At 40.4% G+C, this 22468-nt stretch overlaps 1 protein-coding gene across 16 annotated transcripts in view; it reads right to left on the bottom strand.

The window, feature by feature from the left end:
• PHLDB2 (pleckstrin homology like domain family B member 2) overlaps nucleotides 1-22468 on the bottom strand; it is a 113396-nt gene continuing 90928 nt past the window's right edge. For 14 of the 16 annotated variants that reach the window (XM_040484463.1, XM_040484467.1, XM_040484459.1 and 11 more), the window contains 5 exons: nucleotides 12274-12364; nucleotides 10981-11127; nucleotides 8771-8990; nucleotides 2821-2906; nucleotides 1-1990 (listed from right to left, as the gene is read on the bottom strand). In XM_040484463.1, coding sequence (XP_040340397.1) covers nucleotides 1850-1990; nucleotides 2821-2906; nucleotides 8771-8990; nucleotides 10981-11127; nucleotides 12274-12364 — 685 coding nt within the window. In that variant the 3' untranslated portion in view covers nucleotides 1-1849. The remainder of the gene's footprint in view (nucleotides 1991-2820; nucleotides 2907-8770; nucleotides 8991-10980; nucleotides 11128-12273; nucleotides 12365-22468) is intronic. The other 2 variants (XM_040484466.1, XM_040484465.1) reach the window with 1 other exon arrangement.

Here is a 22468-nt window from a genome sequence, read left to right as displayed (position 1 = left end):
GTCATCTCATTTCAGTTTTATAAAACTACAAATCATAATGTTAGCACACAAAATCTCCACCTTTATGGAGATTGACAATTGACTTTTGCTGATTAATCCATCTCCTCTTATGTCACCAATAGGTAACCTCCTGACGAGAGATGAGTTTATTTTCAGCTGTGAAATCTGGTCAACATTTTAATCCATACTCAACATATTTTAACACACATTTTAAAAGGTTTACTACATCATGCATAATATAACGTTGATTAGAATATCTTCATAATCCTATAGAGAAAGTACAGTACAGTACAGAAAAGTTATATCTTACATTAACCAACAAAATTTTAGCAACTGCATTTCACTCTCTTAGATCATTACAAGGGTTTAGGGCTGATGTCTGAAAAAAACAGATTATAAAACTGTCTTCTGCAATAGTGACCTTGTCCTCCACTGTTCAAATAAAATCATGAGTCATCCAGTTGCAAAATCTTATTATTGGCAACGTGTATACATGTGTGCAAACCAGAATGCAAATTTTTAAACATTGTACCCAGTCAGGCCAGATCAAGATGTTAGGGACACTTCCAATCTAGTCATTTCACCTTGTACTAGTAAGCAAAGCCATTAATTATTCTCTACTTATATTCATTTGCAAACTTCTAGGAAAGAATACGTTCATACTTACAAATACACACAACATGACAGACCCAGGATAAGTGGCATTTGAAAAACTGTTATAAAAGAGACTTGCCTGAAGTCATTTCATTCAAGAAAAATTAACTTAACTCTAAAAAAACTAAAGCTAATTGTAAAGAAATACATAATGAAATAGTACATTACAGAGAACATTAAGTTGGAGTTCATTTTCCTTGTTCTATAACATTACTTCTGTAAGTAAGTATTTTCACTGGTCTGTTCTTTGGTGAAAATAGGGCTCTGGTTTCATCGTTATGTCACGTGAGGTTGCAAAAAGAGGTGTGTTCCACGATAAAGAGCAAACAGACAACCTAAGGAAATCGGCTACTGGCTACCTTTATTCTCAGCACCGGGAATGGAGAAATCTTTAGCAAAACATGAAATAGTCTCTTTATTTTTAATCGCTCCAAGTGACAGAATGCCTGTCTAATAAGACTGCTTCTGTGTAAAACACACAACCTTTTGTTTTTTCTTCTTTTACAACAAGTGATTTGCTATATATGTACAGTCGCTTATGCCAGGGGTAACTCTCCAGAGTCAACTTCCTGGGCAACTGATGGCATCAAGGTACCATTTTAAAATGTAGAGTAACACCAAATACAGTTCATCACTTGAAACTACCACTATTAAACAGAAGTCATGTCAAGTCTTTGGTTTAGGTGCAGTACTTAATAATTAGGGCAAAACTCCTAAAACTCTCCCCCAACCCCTTATTTGCTTCTACTTACAAAATAACCTTCAGCAAAATGGTTTTTAAAACGTCAGTTGATTAACGAATAATGTCAATGCCAATAATTTGGGTGCTAAAATAATTTCATATTTCCAAGTACATACATTTTTGTAAACTGCTCAGTTTATTTCACCAAAGTAAACAATTGATAAAAAACAGTTTATAAGAAGTGTTCCTATAAGTGATGCTATTTACCAAAATAGTGTTTTCTTTCTCACAGGTGCTTCAATCCTTTCGCTACTTTTCGTCAAGCTTTGAATTCAACCCCCCTTCTTCTCTTTTACAAATGACTTCCTGTTAATGTAAAAAGGAGTTCTGAGTATACACAGTTAAAGGGATGGGCCTGTGGGTCCCGGTCTCTTCATCCCGGACTGAATATGGCTTCATTCTTGTAAGAGACTATTGCAGTCTGCCCGGAAGTACACTGTTGGCGCCAGTTTGCTACAACAAGAAGTGGGTGTAACCTTCTGCGCCAGTAACTATAACATCCATCCAGATCCGCATGGCTTCCGGCGATGGCGCGACCATATAGTAGATTCTGTCATGCGTCTTGACACTGAAGGTGAGTAATGGGTTAGGACTCTAAAAATCAAAAAAGTTAAAGAATGTAAAACAAACATCCTGAAATCGTAACATTAAATAACACAGACATCTATGGGAGCTTTTTCCTCTTCAAAAGTTTTCCAGTTTGTGGAAATCTCAATTGGTATTACTTTTGCTCTCGTAGAACCTGTACCCCCACCTCCAGCATTTTTCTCAGGACTATCTTTCTGGCCTCACTGCACAATAACTCTCACACAGAGAGCTCACCAATCAATCCTCTTAGCAGCTACTTTGTAGATAAAGCTCCAGCCCAGTGCCTAGATAATGTATGCAATAAATAACCGCTGCTATTCTTTTTTTTTCAACGTTTTATTTTATTTTTGGGACAGAGAGAGACAGCATGAACGGGCGAGGGGCAGAGAGAGAGGGAGACACAGAATCGGAAACAGGCTCCAGGCTCTGAGCCATCAGCCCAGAGCCCGACGCGGGGCTCGAACTCACAGACCGCGAGATCGTGACCTGGCTGAAGTCGGACGCTTAACCGACTGCGCCACCCAGGCGCCCCTAACCGCTGCTATTCTTAGTCCTACTAAGATCCTTCCTTATAACTAGGTAGTAGACCCTTCTTAGAACCTCAGCAAGTCACTTAGCAGGTCTCCTGAATCAATATGTCCAGAATATTTTCTCATTTCACCATGATTTTTTCTTCCACCAAAGATCAGCGATGCTAATTACTCTATGTTCGCTTTTCTAGAGTGATTCTGCTCATATCAGTCTGTTATGTCAGAGCAACACATCTAAATTGCTTGCAGTTCAAAAACCATTTTTCCAACCCAATTATTCATTCACATCTGAAAATAAGTGTTTACCTTATTAGCATTCTTGAGGTGATCATAATACACTTCTTCAATGGCTTGGAAGTATATTACTCCTTTTAATTTAGCTTCATGCTTGTCTGCAATAATAGTTAAATACCTTATCACCAACGATAGACTGGGAAGATTATAATTTCAGTATAATTATTACAATATTTATCTAGTATTTAAGTTACCTGAGGTCAATTCAGATAATTTAGGTGAAGGCATTAGCCCAGTTCTATTTTGAAAAAAACAAACAAAAAGGGAACCATCAGCCCAAACCTCGGGGACTAATTGATTTTGCCCAAAGCTCTCTAGCAAATCTGCAGTCAAAAAGACAACCCAGAACTACTGACAGTCAAGTTAGCACACAAAATATAAACACTGCTGACACCGATACTGATTATCTCCCCACATTCTCCAAAACTGTGGTTGTAATGGAAATGTTAATATGTAGAGCTGTCGTAATGAGATTTGTAAGAAGGTTTTTTTTTTTTTTTTAATTTTTTTTTTCAACGTTTATTTATTTTTGGGACAGAGAGAGACAGAGCATGAACGGGAGAGGGGCAGAGAGAGAGGGAGACACAGAATCGGAAACAGGCTCCAGGCTCTGAGCCATCAGCCCAGAGCCCGACGCGGGGCTCGAACTCACGGAGCGCGAGATCGTGACCTGGCTGAAGTCGGACGCTTAACCGACTGCGCCACCCAGGCGCCCCGGTTTTTGTTTTTTTAAGAAGGGTGTTTTTTTTTTTTTTACCTAACTTAAAATAATATTCTACTTATATTTCTATGAATTTCTTGTTCAGCATGCTTTTTCCCCGTTCCCAGTAGAGCTTCATGTCAATAATTTAGTGATCTTTCAATGCAGCATGTTTCAAACTGTTTCCAAGATTTCATCAAATTCGCCATAAAAACCCAACAAAAACGTAAAACAAAAACAAAAGCAACCAAATCACAAACCAAACAGCATCACTCTACGATCTAATAAGTTCTTGAAATATTTTGTAATTTAAACACAGAGAAGATCACAAATGCGTGTGAGCATATTAAAAAGTGTTCAAAGCGTGGATGAGGCTGCAAAAAGAGAGAGCCTGTTGGTGGAAGTGCAAATAAGAAAGCTCCTTTTGGAAGGCGGTTTGGGAAAAGACACCAATTAAAAATGCAAAAAATCCTCTTACTCAGCAAGTCCACTTCTAAAACTTTATTGTATAAGAGCTACTCATGCACATGCACACCGATTTGTGTTTGTTACAGCAGAAGACAGCAAAAAATCTGTCTGAACTCTAACAGGGGACTGATCCAATTATGGTCGGGTCACATAATGGAATCCACACAGCCACTGGAAAGACTGAGCTGGGTCGGAAAGTGCTCGTCAGAGAAAATCCTGAAATGCTGTTATGCGACAAAAGTTATGAACAGAGTGAAGAATTTGGTCTCAACTGTGTATTTTTTTTTCAACATTTTTATTTATTTTTGGGACAGAGAGAGACAGAGCATGAACGGGGGAGGGGCAGAGAGAGGGAGACACAGAATCGGAAACAGGCTCCAGGCTCTGAGCCATAAGCCCAGAGCCTGACGCGGGGCTCGAACTCACGGACCGTGAGATCGTGACCTGGCTGAAGTCGGACGCTTAACCGACTGCGCCACCCAGGCGCCCCTCAACTGTGTATTTTTGAAGTTCATTTATTTATTTTGAGAGACAGAAACAAAGAGGGAGAGAGAGAGGATCCCAGGCAGGCCCCACGCTGTCAGCACAGAGCACGATGTGGGGCTCGAACCCACAAACCGTGAGATCATAACCTGAGCCGAAATCAAGAGTCAGATGCTTAACTGAGCCACCCAGGAGCCCCTGGTCTTAACTGTATTAAAGTAGAAAGAATACATATATATGTATATGTATATATACACGCATCTATATACATCTATCTGAAACATATACATATATATATAAACATGTATCTGAAAAAATGTATATATAAATGAATAAAGAAAATCTGAAAAGATATTTCAGACTTAACACTAGGAAAAGTTCAGAACTTTTGTGATGTGAAAGAGACTTATTTTCATTGTATAGACCTTTTTAAAATTTATTTGTTTTTATTTTGAGAGAAAGAGAGAGAGAGAGAGAGAGAGAACCAGTGGGGGAGGGGCAAAGAGAGAGGGAGTCAGAATCCCAAGCAGGCTCCGTGTGGTGTCGTCAGTGGGGAGTCCCATGTGGGGTGGGATCATGACCGGAGCCGGAGCCAAAATCAAGAGTCAGATGTTTAACTGACTGAGCCACCCAGGTGCCCCCTACACTTTTGTTCTACTGTTAAGTTTTTTACCCAAGAATGTCCCTTTTTTCCAACAACAATGGAAAGCTAGTCTGAAAAACAATAGCCCTGAGAGGTTCAGTGGAAAATATAAAGCTATTAAATTACACTTAACTCATCATTTCCCAAACTTATTTGACCATGTTTGACCATGGACCATATTTGTATGTGTTCTGGTTTTTTGTTTGTTTGTTTTACTCTTCCTTGGGAAGCACCGTTTTAATTAATGCCACGTTCAGTGGGTTTCAATCAGTTCACTGGGAAGGATACTGCAGTATTAATGGGAATACAATAATACTTTACTTTCTGAAAGCAGGTGTAAAATAAAATCTGGAGCTAAAAGTAAATGTCATCAGTGTTTCAAGGAGGCAGAACACTGGGAATGAACCTTTTGTTTGTAGGGCAGTTCATATCTGAGAAAGAACTCTCAAAAATGTTGGCCTCACAAGGGCATTGTGAACTAAGAGAATTAATAATGCTATTGTAATTTGACACGATAAAGCTATTCATTCCTTTTGGTAGCATTAGCCCATCAATTTTCAGATATATTTTCTGTCTCAGTTTTCTTTAGAGACTCTTCTAAGGTTTCCCAGTTAATATGTAGGAGGCCAAGCATGGAGGCACAGAGACTCTGTGATGAGCACAGAGACTTACGACATTAGCTATCAGCACTCATGTTTACAGCTCCTTCATACGCACGGTGCCCTTTACCTCACGACAAGCTGAAGGGGCGGGTGTGGTGCCTGTGGGGTCAAGTCCAGCCTGAACTGCAATCTGCATGGCTTCCTGTGGACTGATCTATTCCTGCACTTGGTGATGTTTGGGGAAAGAGCAGGAGTGGAGGCCAGGGGAGCGGACAAGTACTGATGGCTGTAAACAGAGCCAAATGGACAGTGTCTGTCAAACTAGGATGCAGTGGTCAGTTATATAATATGGGAATATTAAAAAGCTAAATGAAACATAATTTTTGCCTGTTTTATATGTTACAGTTCTGAGTAATCATTCATATATCAAAAAGAGATATTTTTTATTATATATTACATAAAACATGTAGATATATACATATTTTTGTTGTATATTATAAAAACTATAAAATATTTTAATAAAAATATTTTAAAAATAATATATATATATATTTTTTTCAACGTTTATTTATTTTTGGGACAGGGAGAGACAGAGCATGAATGGGGGAGGGTCAGAGAGAGAGGGAGACAGAGAATCGGAAACAGGCTCCAGGCTCTGAGCCATCAGCCCAGAGCCTGACGCGGGGCTCGAACTCACGGACCGCAAGATCGTGACCTGGCTGAAGTCGGACGCTTAACCGACTGCGCCACCCAGGCGCCCCAAAATAATATATTTTTTAAAGAGAAAACTGATCACCAAGAAGTTTACATTTGGAAAAATGCGTTTACGTGGTCATTAGGAGCACAGGTTCTGACATGGGTCAGAAGGAGGAGGCAGTGAGCAGCTGACCTGGCTGACAGAGGAAAGAACGAAATAAGGGTCTCGGAAAAGAGAAGCAGAGAAGAAGAGTGAAGCTGTTTTGTCTGAAGTTAATTAACATGTTATCTTTGGAAAATTCTGGGTGAGGTTGTCTTTGGAGACTAGCACAGGGCAAAGTTTTGTTTATGGATTTTGCAGACATAAGTTGGCATTTCTCATTAAACTGTCATCTTTTCTATTGTACTAACTGAAGAGAACGTCTCTGGATTTTCTTAGAACCCAAGATTAGAAGGCCCAAGAGAGGCAAGCAGGGAACCGGAAGGGGGTTTAGGCCATTCGCTTGGGGCCACTACAGCATTAACTGCATACTGGAGCCCCACCAAAGAGCTCCTAACTGAACGGCATGCACTCCTGGGTCCTCCTCACCCCAACTCTGGGGCCCCCCAGCCAGGGTCTCCTTGTTTTCCACATGCCTCTCGGTGCCTCATACTTCTCTTCATAAACATATCCTGACCTCACACTATGTAGATTAAGTGACTAGACTGTTATTTCTTATTACATTGATTTAACAATTGATTATTTATTTGACATTGCTCATAAACGCTGATACAGTCACCACAGGGTCTCTTCATAAACTCTTGCATGATATTACTTTTCTTTAGTTGCTTAAGAGAGCAGAGCTAAATCTGTGCTAACAATGGACGTGTTTCGTATGTGACCCAGGAGTAAGAAACTTTTTTCTTTTTCTTTTCTTTTCTTTTTTTTTTTTTTTGAGAGGGGGGGGGGGTGGGGGGGGGAAGAGAGAGCCTAAGCAGGCTCCACGTTCAATGCAGAACAGGGCTCCAGCTCACGACCTTGAGATCACGACCTGAGCTGAAATCAAGAGTTGGACACTTAACGGACTGAGCCATCCAGGTGCCCCAAGACTTTTTAGTAAGTACAGCAGTTACATAAATATTCCTGTATTTTTTTGAAGACTCAGGTGGGTATGTTTCTCACAATCCATCATTTAAGCAATCCAAAAATATTTCAGTCAGTTAATAAATACTTGTTCACTTGTTCACTGATGAGCTTTACTCTTGGCTTAAATAACATCCTAATTTACAAACTGTAGCTGGATGTCTGTCAGCTAAGGCTGCCTAATTGTGTGTGACTTAAATAGGTCATATGACCATAAATAAATAAACAGAAACCTTTTTTCTGACTTTGTGGTATAAAAGTCAATATTTTGGTCTAAAAGGATAAATTCCATTTAATATTTGTTCAGACTTCAGGTTATTTCAGAACCCGAACAGACTAATTCACACTTTTAAAATAATAGATAATTTTTATTATTTCTTTAAAAATTAAAAAAAAATTTTTTTGAACGTTTATTCATTTTTGAGAGACAGAGAGAGACAGAGCATGAGTGGGGAAGGGGCAGAGAGAGGGAGACACAGAATCTGAAACAGGCTCCAGGCTCTGAGCTGTCAGCACAGAACCCGACGCGGGGCTCGAACTCACAAACTGTGAGATCCTGACCTGAGCCAAAGTCAGATGCTCAACTGACTGAGCCACCCAGGTGCCCCTAAAAATTTTTTTAATGTTTATTTATTTATTTATTAAAAAAATTTTTTTTTCAACGTTTATTTATTTTTGGGACAGAGAGAGACAGAGCATGAACAGGGGAGGGGCAGAGAGAGAGGGAGACACAGAATCGGAAACAGGCTCCAGGCTCTGAGCCATCAGCCCAGAGTCCGACGCGGGGCTCGAACTCACGGAGCGCGAGATCGTGACCTGGCTGAAGTCGGATGCTTAACCGACTGCGCCACCCAGGCGCCCCTGTTTATTTATTTTTGAGAGAGAGAGAGAGAGAGAGGCAGAGAGAGAGAATCCAAAGCAGGCTCCAGGCTCTGAGCTATCAGCACGGAGCCCACCGCAGGGCTTGAACCCTTGAACCTTGAAATCATGACCCACGCCAAAGTCGGACGGATGCCCAACTGACTAAGCCACTCAGGTGCCCCCAATATTTATTTCTAGAGAGGAAATCATACATATCATGGGGACTATACAACCCTAATATAAAGTAATATAGACCTACAAATCTAATATTGCCCTTAATTCTATTAGTTACCAATCAACCTATTTATACTGACTTTTATTACCTTTGCTCTTTAACAGAGAGTTCCTGATTTGAATATATCACTTAAGAGTTTTTTATCACTCACCTGCATAATAAGAGAATGTGCGCTTGTTCCGATCAAACACAAACCATCGTTTTTTCCAAGTTTTAATTTTTCCACCCATTTTGATAAGGAATCCTCGGCAGGTCTTCTCTGTGATCGATACATGATAACAGGTATCGATATTGTGGCCGGCAGTCTCTACGTGGCTTCGCAAATCAAAGTCTTCCTTCCGGACGGGCAGATAGCGTGTCAAAGGTCGGGCCTGGAAAAGCACAACCCCGTGTCATATATAGCTAAGTACTTATTTCGTTTAAGGTCACAGTTATTTGAGTGGACATGAACTGGAAAGCCTAAGCATTCAAGTGTTCATGTGATTATGAGAACTGAAGATAAACATTATTCTTTGGAGTTTAAAAAATGCATAGCGTTTTCAGAAGGATGCTACAATATGCGGGGGAGGGGGAGGGATAAACTCAGGTGGACAGGTTCTACTCCTTGAGAAGGGCAGATGAGAAAATGGAAAAACGTCATTAACCTTAGTTTTACAAGAGGCATATCGCACTTCAAAACACAGGGAAATGAGGCACGAAGTTCCCTGGGCCTCTCCCTATCACCACCTAACATTAGTTCTTAAATAATCTCAGACATGACATGACTGGTGAACAGTATTTAGTAAGTACACCCCCCGCCCCCGGCCCTGCGAGATCCCCTAAAGCTATACATGTTGGCTGATACACACCCTCTGGTAGAAATTGAAGGCAGAGATGTATGTTTTGAGAAGTGAAGCTAAAATAAGGTGAGATGTGGAATCAAAGCCGTACTCAATGAGCTATCCAATGAGCAGATATGGAAAAGATGTATGTGGATGTCTTTTATTTTACTATGGCTGGAGTAGAGAAGTTCGTCTAATCTAGGAAGCACGTATCACCATGGGTCACATTTCCAAAATGGTGTTTGACTTTATTCTGTTAATAACCCCATCCTTCTGCCCTGGGGAAAATGACCTACATATATACTTGGAGGAAAACCTTATAATTAGGATTCAAATAGAGAATTGTACTTTTTTGGATTGGCTTCGAATACCAAATAGCCAGGGATGACCTTCACCGCGAATCATAATTTGGCAAAGGATCGGCATAATGAAATAAAATGAACAAGTTTTACTTTGAATTTTTCCTGCAATATTTTGCCTTTGAGTCTGTGGTACTTTGACTTTAGACAGATGCCAGAGACTTACTGATACCTCACAAACACACAGAGTCTCCAAGATGGGTCTCTCACTGCCATGCTACCAAACTGCCAGCAACTATGAAGAATAAGAGGAACGGTACTTTTTATGAAGTCTAGTAAAACTTGGTAAAATGGGTTTGAACTTGAAATAATTGGCACTTCACAAGATTTTATTTTAGTTCCTCAGCCGACCTACATTATATAAGCAGCTTTTTAGTTGCAAAGATTCAAACTCTATGATAAGCAGGATAGGAAGTGAAAGGAAATGGGTGATTTTCCTGAGTTTTGCTGGAGTTCAGTAACCTTGCACACATGTGTGGACGGCTGTAGCAAAGGGGATATGTGTGACAATACAGTGGTTAGGAAAAAAAACTACCAAGAAATTGGGTTGGTAAAATTATTTTGTTCTGGAGTATTTGCTTCCAAAAATGGCTTCATAGAAGCTTTTCTCTTCCTCAACCAAAGGTTTTAGTTTGGGTGTTGTATTTGTTTTCAGTATCTGGCAGCATTTTTCAAAGCTGCTTGGAAAAACATGGTCCTTTTAAATATACTCCCAAAAATGGGCAGAAGAAAAACTGCCTCTCCCTCCAAATTGTTCTATGCGTGACCAAAGTATCATTTGAGCAGTAGGTCTCAATGAGTTTTTTTTAAATGTTTACTTATTTTTGAGAGACACCACGCATGAGAGAGAAAGGGGGGAGGGAGGGGAAGAGAGAGAGGGAGACAGAGGGTCCAAACAAAGCAGGCTCTGAGAGCCCAATGTGGGGCTCAAACTCTCAAACCATGAGATCATGACCTGAGCCGAAATGGGACGCTTAACCAACTGCACCACCCAGGTGCCTCTCAATGAGTTTTGAGATAAGCATATATTTTGTTTGTTTGTTTCTGTCCCCGCAGTTACACGTCAAGAAGGGCTGCTGAGCACAGTGCCAAGAAAGCCATCCTGACACAGCATGACTGTCTTCTAAACAATGACCAGCAGGGGGCAACCTATTCTAATCCATCCAGACTGACCGACTGACCTGTGCCCTTTGTTTCTCTCTTATTTTTACTTCCTTTTCAATTAACTTCTGCCGCTGGCTAGTTTCTTCCTGCAGTCGTTTTTCCAGGAGTTCTCGGCGTCGTTTTTCTTCTTCCAGAGCTCGTTTCTTGGCTTCCATTTCCCGTTCCTAAATACCATTATTCCGAACAAATTTTAAGACATACTGGTTATACTTGGATGATTCCAACTAATGGAAAAGAAAATTCTCCCTAGACAATTGTTGGCTTTATAGCCTGGGCTCTTACAATATATCACCTAGACTAGAATCACCCCTCACATGGTTTTTTAAATCATCCCACGCAGAAAGGCAACCATGACATTTAGTTAACAACTGAATATTAAGTGAACATCCAGCTGTGGAACTCAGTCATTTCATGCTGGTGACTACAACCCTCGCATTTTTATTTATTTATTTTTTTCAACGTTTATTTATTTTTTGGGGGGACAGAGAGAGACAGAGCATGAACGGGGGAGGGGCAGAGAGAGAGGGAGACACAGAATCGGAAACAGGCTCCAGGCTCCGAGCCATCAGCCCAGAGCCCGACGCGGGGCTCGAACTCACGGACCGCGAGATCGTGACCTGGCTGAAGTCGGACGCTTAACCGACTGCGCCACCCAGGCGCCCCATCCCCTCGCATTTTTAAAACAAAGGATCAAACTGGTCACCCAACACTAGTCATGACCTTGAGCCCTCCTTTCAGTGGCCATCTTCTAACTGAAGGCCATCGGTCCCTCTGGTTTCTTTGTTGCTTTGTGGCTTCCTGGCTGGAGGTAGCAGAGGAAGCCCACGGGGAAGTCGGAAGAGGAAAGGAGGGGCCCTTTAAGGCAGGATGCAAAGGCATTTGGGGGGATTCCTAAGGAAGTTCAGATTCTGGCTTGAAATGCAGTCACAATAACGTGGGATTTTAAATATTACAATAGCACAGTTCACACAAGCTGGCAAGGAAGAGAGAAAACATAAAGACATGACATTCCTCCTTGTTCTTTGGCAGGCAACCACAGTGGCCATCAAAGGGAAAATTCAATACAAAGCATTCATTTCGGTCTACGTTGACACTATACCTATTTTAAATTACAAAATATTGTAGTGCGGTCAGGAGGCCAAGAAATCCTAACACCCTTACTTTTCAGGTAACAAAAATGAGACCAAAAAGGTTGAGTGACGACTCCAAGATTATACTGGTTAATAAGGCCCGAGGACGGTTTCCTGTCAGGTGCAGGACAGCTTGAACCATGAGCTCATTGACCTCTGGTGGAAAGATATTGTACCTACCCTGGATTCAAGCAGCCGAGTCTTCTCCGCATGCGCCTGCTTCAAAAGTCTCTCCATTTCTTCTATTCTGGCAATATTTGAAGTGCTGGCACTGAATAGAACACAGCAGAACACAAAATACCCTTTTAAGAATATTGTTTGGGAGGGATGTCTCTTTAAGTACCCACGCAGATGTGCACACGCACACCCGCTCACAGGTTCCAGGATGGTGAACGATGCAATCCAATGTAATTTAAAGGATGTTACTTAGGAGAGTCATTGGCCTGAAAAGGAAACTCAGTTCAGGTCTGAAAACTGTAGGTGACATTGGCTTATCTCAGTTTAGGAGACAAAATATAGGCAAGGAAAATAATACCAAAGTAGAGTGCTTTAGTCATAAATAAATAAACACAAACTAAATCTTACAAAGTGTGTTCTCAAAATACTTTTTCCAAGGTCTAAAAATTAATGGACTGTGGGAGGCCTTCTTTTTAATTTAAACGTTCAGAGATACCAGACCAATAAGACTACAGAGTTCTATGCAGATGATACCTAAGGTTTGAAGACACTTTATTTGGTTTGGAAATATGTGTTCCCAGCTGCTTTTTTGCTGTGCCTCTATACACGTGGACATTTTAGAGGGCGCCTGGCTGGCTCAGTTAGAAGAGTGTGTGATTCTTGATCTCGGGGTCATGGGTTCAAGCTCCACATCGGGTGTAGAGATTACTAAAAAAATACATACTTATGACATTTTATTTCTTCTTTTTTTAATGTTTATTTTTGAGGGAGGGTGGAGGGGCAGAGAGAGGGGGACAGAGGATCCAAAGCAAGCTCCATGCTGACAACACAGAGCCTGATGTGGAGCTGGAACTCACAAACCGTGAGATCGTGACCTGAGCCAAAGTCAGACGCTTAACGGACTGAGCCACCCAGGTGCCTCAACATTTTATTTCTTACAGGATGATGCCAATTAAAAAAAGACTTCTCTCATAGGTGCAACAGAAGGGTGGTGGGTGGCTAGTTTTGTCAATGATACCCAATACTCATCCACCATATACCGATGAGGAAACGCTATGAAAAGATTCAAGAGCTTCAAAAGAAATGCATCTTTTTTTTTTTTTTAATCGGAGAATTTATAAGAAATGCATCTCGAGAAAGACATCATGCAAACAAGTGAAGGCAAAAACCTTAAGGAGTAAAAGCTGCAAGAACAGTTAGGGTAAGTAACTAAAAGAGAAATAGAAGAACTTGGAAATGTTTAACGCAAACCAAAAAATGTTATTTTTCTCTTACTGACGTTTTATTTGAGTGCTCTGGAAACAGGGGCATGACCTAGGTCAAAACTTATTTACTCTGATATTCCAGCCATAGAGAACCAGTGTTATTTCCTATGCATGTATCCTTGTATAGCCATTGAATATAGGTCTTCTTTTCTAGACTCTCTTGGGGACAGAGACGCTTTTGTGCCTGTATCTTCCATAGCATAGAGACAGGCACATAGTAGGGATTCATGTCAGATGCATTTATATAAAAATGAATTCATATGAAAATAAGGGGCACCTGGGTGGCTCGGTCGGTTGAGCATTTACCTTCAGCTCAGGTCATGATCTCGCGGTTTGTGGGTTCGAGCCCCGCATCGGGCTCTGCTGACAGCTCAGAGCCTTGAACCTGCTTCACATTCTGTGTCTCCCTCTCCTCTCTCCATCCCTCTCAGCTCGCACTCTGTCTCTCTCTCTCTCTTTCTCAAAAATAAATAAATATTAAAAAGTTAAATTCATATGAAAATGAAAAGGATAATTTTTAGTATATCTCCCCAAATTATATTGTTGATCAACTCAAATCTAGGTTGTTTCAAGCATAGGGCTAAATTCCTTTCCACAGATCAATGACCACAGCAACGTCATACATACAGTTTATCTTAAAGTCAGTAATAGCAGCTCTATAGCAGCTTTATTCATAATTGCCAAAATTTGGAAGTGACCAAGATATCCTTCAGTAGGTAAATGAATAACTAAATGGCAGCACTTCCAGAAAATGGAATATTATTCAGCTCTAAAAAGAAATGAGCTATCAAGTCATGAAGAGACATGGAGGAAACTTAAATGCATATTTAAGTGAAAGAAGCCAATCTGAAAAGGCTACACCCTGTATGACTCCAACTATATGACGTTCTGGAAAAGGAGACAGTAAACCATGGAGACATGGAGACAGTAAAAAGATTAATTTAGTGGTGGCCAGCGGTTTGAAGTGGCGGGTGGGAGGGAGGGAAGGATGTATATGCAGAGCACAGAGGATTTTTAGGGCAATGAAAGCCCTCTGTATGACACTGTAATTAATGATGCATATGTGACATTATACATTTGTTCAAATCCACAGAATGCACAACATCAAAGGTAAACCCTGTTGTAAGCTATGGACCCTGGGTGACAATGATGTGTCAACATAGGTTTGTGAAAAAAATTTTTTTTAATGTTTATTTATTTTTGATAGAGAAAGAGACACAGAGTATGAGTGGGGGAGGGGAAGAGAGAGAGGGAGGCACAGAATCCAAAGCAGGCTCCAGGCTCTGAGCTGTCAGCACAGAGTTCGACGTGGGGTTTGAACCCACGAACTGTGAGATCTGACCTGAGCTGAAGTTGGATGCCTCACCAAAACCACCCAGGCGCCCCTCAACATAGGTTCATTAACTGTAATAAATCTACCACTCTGATGGAGAATGTTGATAATGGGGGAGGCTATGTACGTGCAGGGACAGGGATCTCTGTATCTTCTGCTCAGTTTTGCTGTGAACCAAAAACTGCTCTAAAAAATTATCTTTTAGAAAAAAAAAAAAATCAGTACTTCCGGCCCTATTACAAAATGCATTCATCCAGGAAAGGGACAGCCTTAGGAATGCTGTATCCTTAGAAGTTAACTGATCTCTGTACTTCGCAGGGTTACTTTGGGCCCATTTTTAGCCAGGAGTGTTCTCCTGACAAGGACAAAAACATGGCAATTTCTCCTCATTATTTCCATGAACTGTTGGGAGAGGTACAAAAGGGTAAATTCTATTCTCTTCAACCAGCAAGGATTAAAGAAAAAAAATTTTTTTTAAATGTTTATTTATTTTTGAGAGACAGAGAGAGACAGAGCATAGCTGAGGGGGTGGGGGGCGCAGAGAGAGAAGGAGACACAGAATCTGAAGCAGGCTCCAGGCTCTGAGCTGGCAACACAGAGCCTGATGCGGGGCTCGAACTCATGGACTGTGAGATCATGACCTGAGCTGAAGTTGGACGCTTAACCGACTGAGCCACCCAGGCGCCCCAAAAAATCTTTAAATTTTTGTGCAATAATTCGTATTCCTCCTTATTAAGAATAGTCAACCTCACAGACGTTAAAGGGGCACACTTCGTCAGCTCAACTGAGAAAGCCCCGGACAAACTTCAGGCCCTAGAACAGCACAAAATCATGTTTATATTCTATCGTGTTCTCTGTGACATCAGATATATATGTCTTATGTCTCCAGTTTATTTGGAAATAAATAATTTGTTCATTATGTCTCAGGTCTCAAAAACTCATCAATTAAAAAAAACCAAAAAAGCCCTCACCAAGAGTCTAATCTCCATCTACCCTACAGTTCTTTCTACAACATACTCACTTTTGGTCCAACTTGTGCGTGAACATTGTTAGATGCAGAAAACTTACTGTATCCATTTCTTCATCGACCGGACAACATTCTTAGAATGGTGATACTTAAGTTGAATCAAAATCTGTCTTTCTACAGCTTCCAATTACTGGCCTAAGTATGACCTTGAGCTACATGAAACCTATCCACATGAATTGGTTGGAAATAACTCGGTTAGAAACAAATATTTTCAGCCCATGGTTTTTCATGTATCTGTAATTTGGGCATATCCTGGGGGCAAGTTTTAAAACAGTTACCTGTCTTTAAATATTTCTGTTCATTCTTATTTTAGAATTTTTTCAGGCATATATATAAATATATATATATTTATATACATATAATATTTATATGTTATTTATATATGTTATATATATTTATATATGTTATTTATATATAAATATATTATAAATATATAAATATTTATAATTATTTTCTGACAATTATACTTAAATCTCCCTATTTGGCAATATTCCCATAAATGTCTTAACTTCTGCTCCAAAGAAACTCAATTTTCTGAAAACATTTGACAGAAAGTACATGTTAACATTTACCACTTCCTGTCTTCATAACTTTTAGGCACCTACAGTCACCTATTTTTTTTTTTAAGCTCTCCTTTTATACTTTTAAAGCTACTTTGGTTATTTTGTTTAAAAAATAATTTGTATCCATGGGTACCTACTTGTTCTCTATGGTTCCACTTTTACTATTCTTGAGTTTAATATTTCCTTGACGTGTAAACCATTTTTATTTAGCAAAACTTCTCTGCTGTGTCCTACCATGTCATCACCAGTTTTGCTTTTATGTCCCATGGGGATTTCACCTAGAGTGACAAGCAAAGGCCGCTGCAACAGGAACGTAGGGAGAAGTCTAGGCTTGTCGATACCATGGCATCCATGGGATACCCAAATGTCAGCAAATGAAATGCCATCTGGTGTAGCACCTGCCCTATAGGAGGAGAGTCTGAAGTCACTGGAGATAAGCTTTATCCTGCATTACCTATAGCACAACACTCATCTTTGCTTTCTCAAGCCTCTCAAAGTTACAAGAGGAGCAATGTGTCCTGCCATTGCCTCAACTTCGGACCTTCCTTAAAAGGCAGGCATAACTTTCGATGTCAATGCTGTAAGGGTGCTGGTGATATGAGTCATTGGGCCATTAATGGTATACAGATGACTAGTTTTGACTGCCTTTCCCGCTTAGTAATGTTCTATTTTATCAACTGAAGACCTCTTTTTACTGACCCACTTTGGCAAAAACCATATACATAAAGAAAAAAAAAAAAAAAGCTTCCACCAAGGGTAAAAGCATCCAAATAGCAGATTTGGGGTTTTTGGTGCTTTTCAGAATAGTCACTCATAGGCAAAGGCAAAAAAAAAAAAAAAAAAAAAAAAGGAAGAAAGAAAAGCTAAGAACAATGTCATACGAGAAATAAGTAAACAAAACCAGACCGAAACAAAACCAACAGAAGCAAAACAAAATTCTCCGTAAAGACACACAAAACTTTTTCAGGACTGCTGTCAGTGCACTAACACTACCACTAAGTGAAGAACCAGATTATTTATTTTCAATGAATCTTCTCAAGTACTTTTTCAGCTTAAGCAAATTATTACTCCTTATAAGGGGTCTAATTTTTCTCTAGTCAGTAGCTCCTTGAATATTACAAGAACACAAGCCCTCTAACCCCTCCTGACCATCGTTCACATGGTTTGACATATCCAGTCCCTTTGACACATGGCTGCCCTCCCCTGCGATCACTTTGGTTGTCTGGATCTCTTCTGAAAGAACTCCCGAGAATAAAATGCATACACTAGGTGTTGACATACTGGGGAAGAAAGCAGAATACCAACCTTTGCCTAAACTGAAGAAATTAGAAGCATGCAGAATTTGGATGAAAGCATCCCTTAAAGCCAAGTTCAGCCGTGGATTGCTCTCAACCCCATACTCAGTCTTGCTCCCCACCACCCATGCACACGGCTGGTATTTAAGCCATAATGAGGGATCAAGTTCCTCAACATTTTCTCCAAGTATGAGCACAAGGTCAGGGCTTAGGAAATTAGTAATAGCAATTGTGATAATAACATATCATTGCAGGCGGTATGCAGGGATCTGCATTGTATAAGCCAAGTCAGTAATTTTAGCAGAGTAGAGGTTTTATGCAGAATTGACTCTCAGCTGCTGTTTTCTATGACCCAAGACCTGTTTTCTTAGCTTTTTGTTTGTTTATGGTGTAAGTAATGATGCTGAAAAAGCAAAAACATTATGTGACTCAAGTAACTCTCTGGCAGACACAAAAAATGATGTCTCAACAAAAAGGGAAAGGCCAGTGTCCCCACAACTCTGAGTAGTTCTATAATTCTACAAATGGCTTTTTGTGACATAATAAACCACAAGACCAGGTTTATGTCACTCGAATTTCAGCATGGAATTACCTCTTTAATATACATATCATTTTAGGGGATTTTCATACATAACTTAAAAACAATCACACAAAGAGAAAATGTTTTAGTCTTTTCTTTCTCTCGCTACCTAACCTCAAAAAGTTCTCATTAAGGATGTGGTGTCGTAATATACATTCCAAACATTAGTTTCTTATTACCCATTTGCCTGATGTCTATCATATTATTTTCCATTATAATAGTGGATACAAGCTTATCTTAGGGCAGCATGAACTTTTTAAAGTAGATGGTGGTACAGAAGAAAAATGTTGGTTTCTCTCTTTCTTTTTTACACTAGACCTTTTACAAGTATCTTCCACTTGGGCTTCATTTTTTTTTTTTTTTTTTGACATTCAAAGGATCAGACAGTCATATGGAATAAATACTATTAGTAATTTCTGACCATGGTGATTGGTTATCTGTGATTGGTATTACCACTGAGTCAGGTCTACGTGAAGTAAGAATGGAAGATAATCATGGCCACGAATAACCCCCTGCCAGGAATGCTCTACAGTGATGCTGTCCTCCTCATTTGGCATAGTTAGGGGAACCATGCTCATTCTCTACCTTTGGAAGCCATTTTAGTAAAAAGCAACTGGGCGAGCAAATAAAAATAAATTAAATTTTTGCCTGTCACTGTGTTAAGTGTCCAGAACTGAATGTGTAATGCTTGGTACTTAGAATCGAAGTGGTTCCTTTTTGGGTAATTTCCTGTACCCGCTGCTGCACCACTGTTGTTTACCATACACAATGGAATACGATGTGGCAATGAGAAAGAATGACATCTGGCCTTTTGTAGCAACGTGGATTGAACTGGAGAGTGTTATGCTAAGTGAAATAAGTTATACGGAGAAAGACAGATACCATATGTTTTCACTCTTATGTGGATCCTGAGAAACTTAACAGAAGACCATGGGCGAGGGGAAGGGAAAAAAAAAAGTTAGAGAGGGAGGGAGCCAAAACATAAGAGACTCTCAAAAACTGAGAATAAACTGAGGGTTGATGGTGAGTAGGAGGGTGGGTGATGGGCATTGAGGAGGGCACCTGTTGGGATGAGCACTGGGTGTTGTATGGAAACCAATTTGACAATACATTTCATATTTAAAAAAATAATAAAAAAATAAATATGAGACATGAGGAGTGGTAATTTGAAGGGATGAATATTCACTTCAATTTTGGGAGGGGAGGATGAGGTGGGGAGTAGAAAACGCCAAGACAGGAAACCGCATAGAGTGTATTTCTTTACAAAAGATGGCTCACGAATAGAAAAATAAAAGATCAAACTATCAAGAGTTCACGAAGGAAATATTGACATGAAATCTTCACAATTATTTGTGAAGAGGGGAGGACAGTGTGATGTTTTCAAAATAACGACTAAGTACAAAGTGCCACAGAATGGGAGTTGCTCTGACACTGGGAGCTGCATCCTGCATTCTGTGTTCTTGCTTTTTTAAAAAAAAAAAAAATTTTTTTAATGTTTATTTATTTTTGAGAAAGAGAGACACAGTGTGAGCTGGGGAGGGGCGGAGAGAGAAGGGGACGCAGAATCTGAAGCAGGCTCCAGGCTGTCAGCACAGAGCCTGACGCAGGGCTTGAACTCACAAACCACGAGATCATGATCTGAGCCAAAGTTGGACGCTTAAGCGACTGAGCCACCCAGGCGACCCATCTGTGTTCTTGCTTTTAATGCCCACTTTTATTCCTCTTGCCCTTATGGTATGATGGTTGTTGGGCTGCCGACTTTTGTTTGTGTCTTGTTATTCAAAAGCACCACATCTGGCTGGTCAGTTGACTGTCATTTATGAATAATTACTCAAAATTCAAGGTTTTCTGTTCTGAAAACATCAGCTCCCAGCACCTACCGGCATGGCCCAGACAAGCCCTAACCCATACTCAATGTCTGCCCCCCAAGCAGTCATACTGAACTTTTTTTTTTTTTTTTTTCAACGTTTATTTATTTTTGGGACAGAGAGAGACAGAGCATGAACGGGGGAGGGGCAGAGAGAGGGGGAGACACAGAATTGGAAACAGGCTCCAGGCTCTGAGCCATCAGCCCAGAGCCTGACGCGGGGCTCGAACTCACGGACCGCGAGATCGTGACCTGGCTGAAGTCGGACGCTTAACCGACTGCGCCACCCAGGCGCCCCCATACTGAACTTTTTAAAAAGTGAGATATCGCATCTTTTAATATTGAATAATGTAAAACACTCAGCCCTCTGACCTGACATCATAATGGCAGCAAAAAAGAAAAAAATCCTATTTTTTATCATTACATAATCTCCTCCTTCAATTGAGGTCATTTCCATGTGACAAGCAGCAATACGATTCTCATCGTTGCTTTAGTGTTTTCCCCCAGAGACTCCTTTCCTTCTCTGGCAGGATATATCCAGTAATATTAATACTCTACCCATCAATGCCAAAATTAAAATTCACTGTTCTTTACCACAGAATGTAGCATCTGTCCTTTTCTCATTTTCCCCCCACCCCTAAAATTTCCTGGCTATAATGGCTACCTATAGTCGGGTCTCTCATATTCTTTTTTTTTTTTTTAATTTTTTTAATGTTTATTTATTTTTGAGAGAGAGAAAGAGACAGAGTGTGAGTGGGTGAGGGGCAAAGAAAGAGGGAGACACAGAATCCAAAGCAGGCTCCAAGATCCAAGCTGTCAGCACAGAGCCCGACATGAGGCTCGAAACCACGAACCGTGAGATCATGACCTGAGCGAAGTCGGACGCTTAACCAACTGAGCCACCCAGGCGCCCCAATAAAGGGTCTCTCATATTCTTTTCATTTATGAAATACAAAACAACCTAAAGCTGAGTAGACCTTGCTGATATTACTTTCCCTCTGTCTCTGTCATTTTTTTTTTTTAATTTTAGGTGGAGGGAGAGCAGATTATTTCAACCTTTGCAATGAAATAAATTTTATTTACATGATGGTAATTTTCCATTAAAATGTGGGTTTTTTTTTTAACATTTATTATTTTCTTTGAGAGAGAGCATGAGCAGAGGAGGCGCAGAGGGAGAGGGAGACACAGAATCCGAAGCAGGCTCCAGGCTCTGAGCTATCGGCATAAAGCCCAGCAAGGGGCTCGAACTCATGAACCTTGAGATCATGACCTAAACTGAAGTTGGATGCTTAACTGACTGAGCCACCCAGGCGCCCCTCCATTAAGATGTTTTAAAATCCACCATCCTCTTGTATTCAAGAAACAACCCCTCCATTTTGCACACCAGAAGCAAATCAGCACCAAGAGCATTGTGTGATCTGTTTCAAGTAGGACAATCAGTTGTCTGGTCAAAGCCATAGAGCACAAGCGGAAGGAAGTTCCTGCTCCCACCCGTGGCTTCATTCCAATATATGGAAGTCTGTTGATGGCAATTAATTATCCAGCCAGACATTTACATTTAGGACACACAAGTGCTCAGTTAATATTTACTGAATATTGGCTTGTTTCTTAGGTTGAAATCATAATCGTTCTCAGCCAATTAAAATAGATCAAACACAGAAAAATACCAAAATTGAAAATACGTCCATCTCACTATATCCTGAGGTATTTACTCAGCCAACACTTACTGAATACGGGCTATCTGCTAAGATCTCTGCTGGGTGGAGAAACCGAAAGGTAATTAGACATCCTCCTTGACATTGAGGAATTCACCAATTAATTACCAAAGGAAAAATTTCATACCACAATGTGATCAGGGATATAATAGAAAAAAGCATCAAGCGCAATAGAAACACAGAAGAAAAAGGCCCTAAAGGGAGAAATCTTCATGAGTTTCCAACTTAAGCTTAAGCCTGAAGGATGAGGAAAATTCCTCCAGGCTCCAGATAGGAGAGGGGGTTGGAGAGGATAAAGATGTTTTGCAATGACAGACACTACCGGTGCTCAGTAAGTATATATAGGTTGAGTGAATACAAAAAGGGAAGGATTAATTTGGCCGTAGTCAGTGCTGTGCTGGCAAACCCGTTCTCTGGAGGGAAATAAAACCCTGATACATGGCAAATGTCAATTTATGTGGAGTACATGCTCCTCCTACAGGCAATTTCAAACTACCAACATGACATCACTGATCACGCAGAGGGGGAAAGACGCACACATGGCACTTGCCAG

This window comes from Herpailurus yagouaroundi, unplaced genomic scaffold (assembly GCF_014898765.1).
Source record: "Herpailurus yagouaroundi ecotype Mexico unplaced genomic scaffold, PumYag 162, whole genome shotgun sequence".
Lineage (NCBI taxonomy): Eukaryota > Metazoa > Chordata > Mammalia > Carnivora > Felidae > Herpailurus > Herpailurus yagouaroundi.
This window is presented reverse-complemented; position numbering and strand designations above follow the sequence as displayed.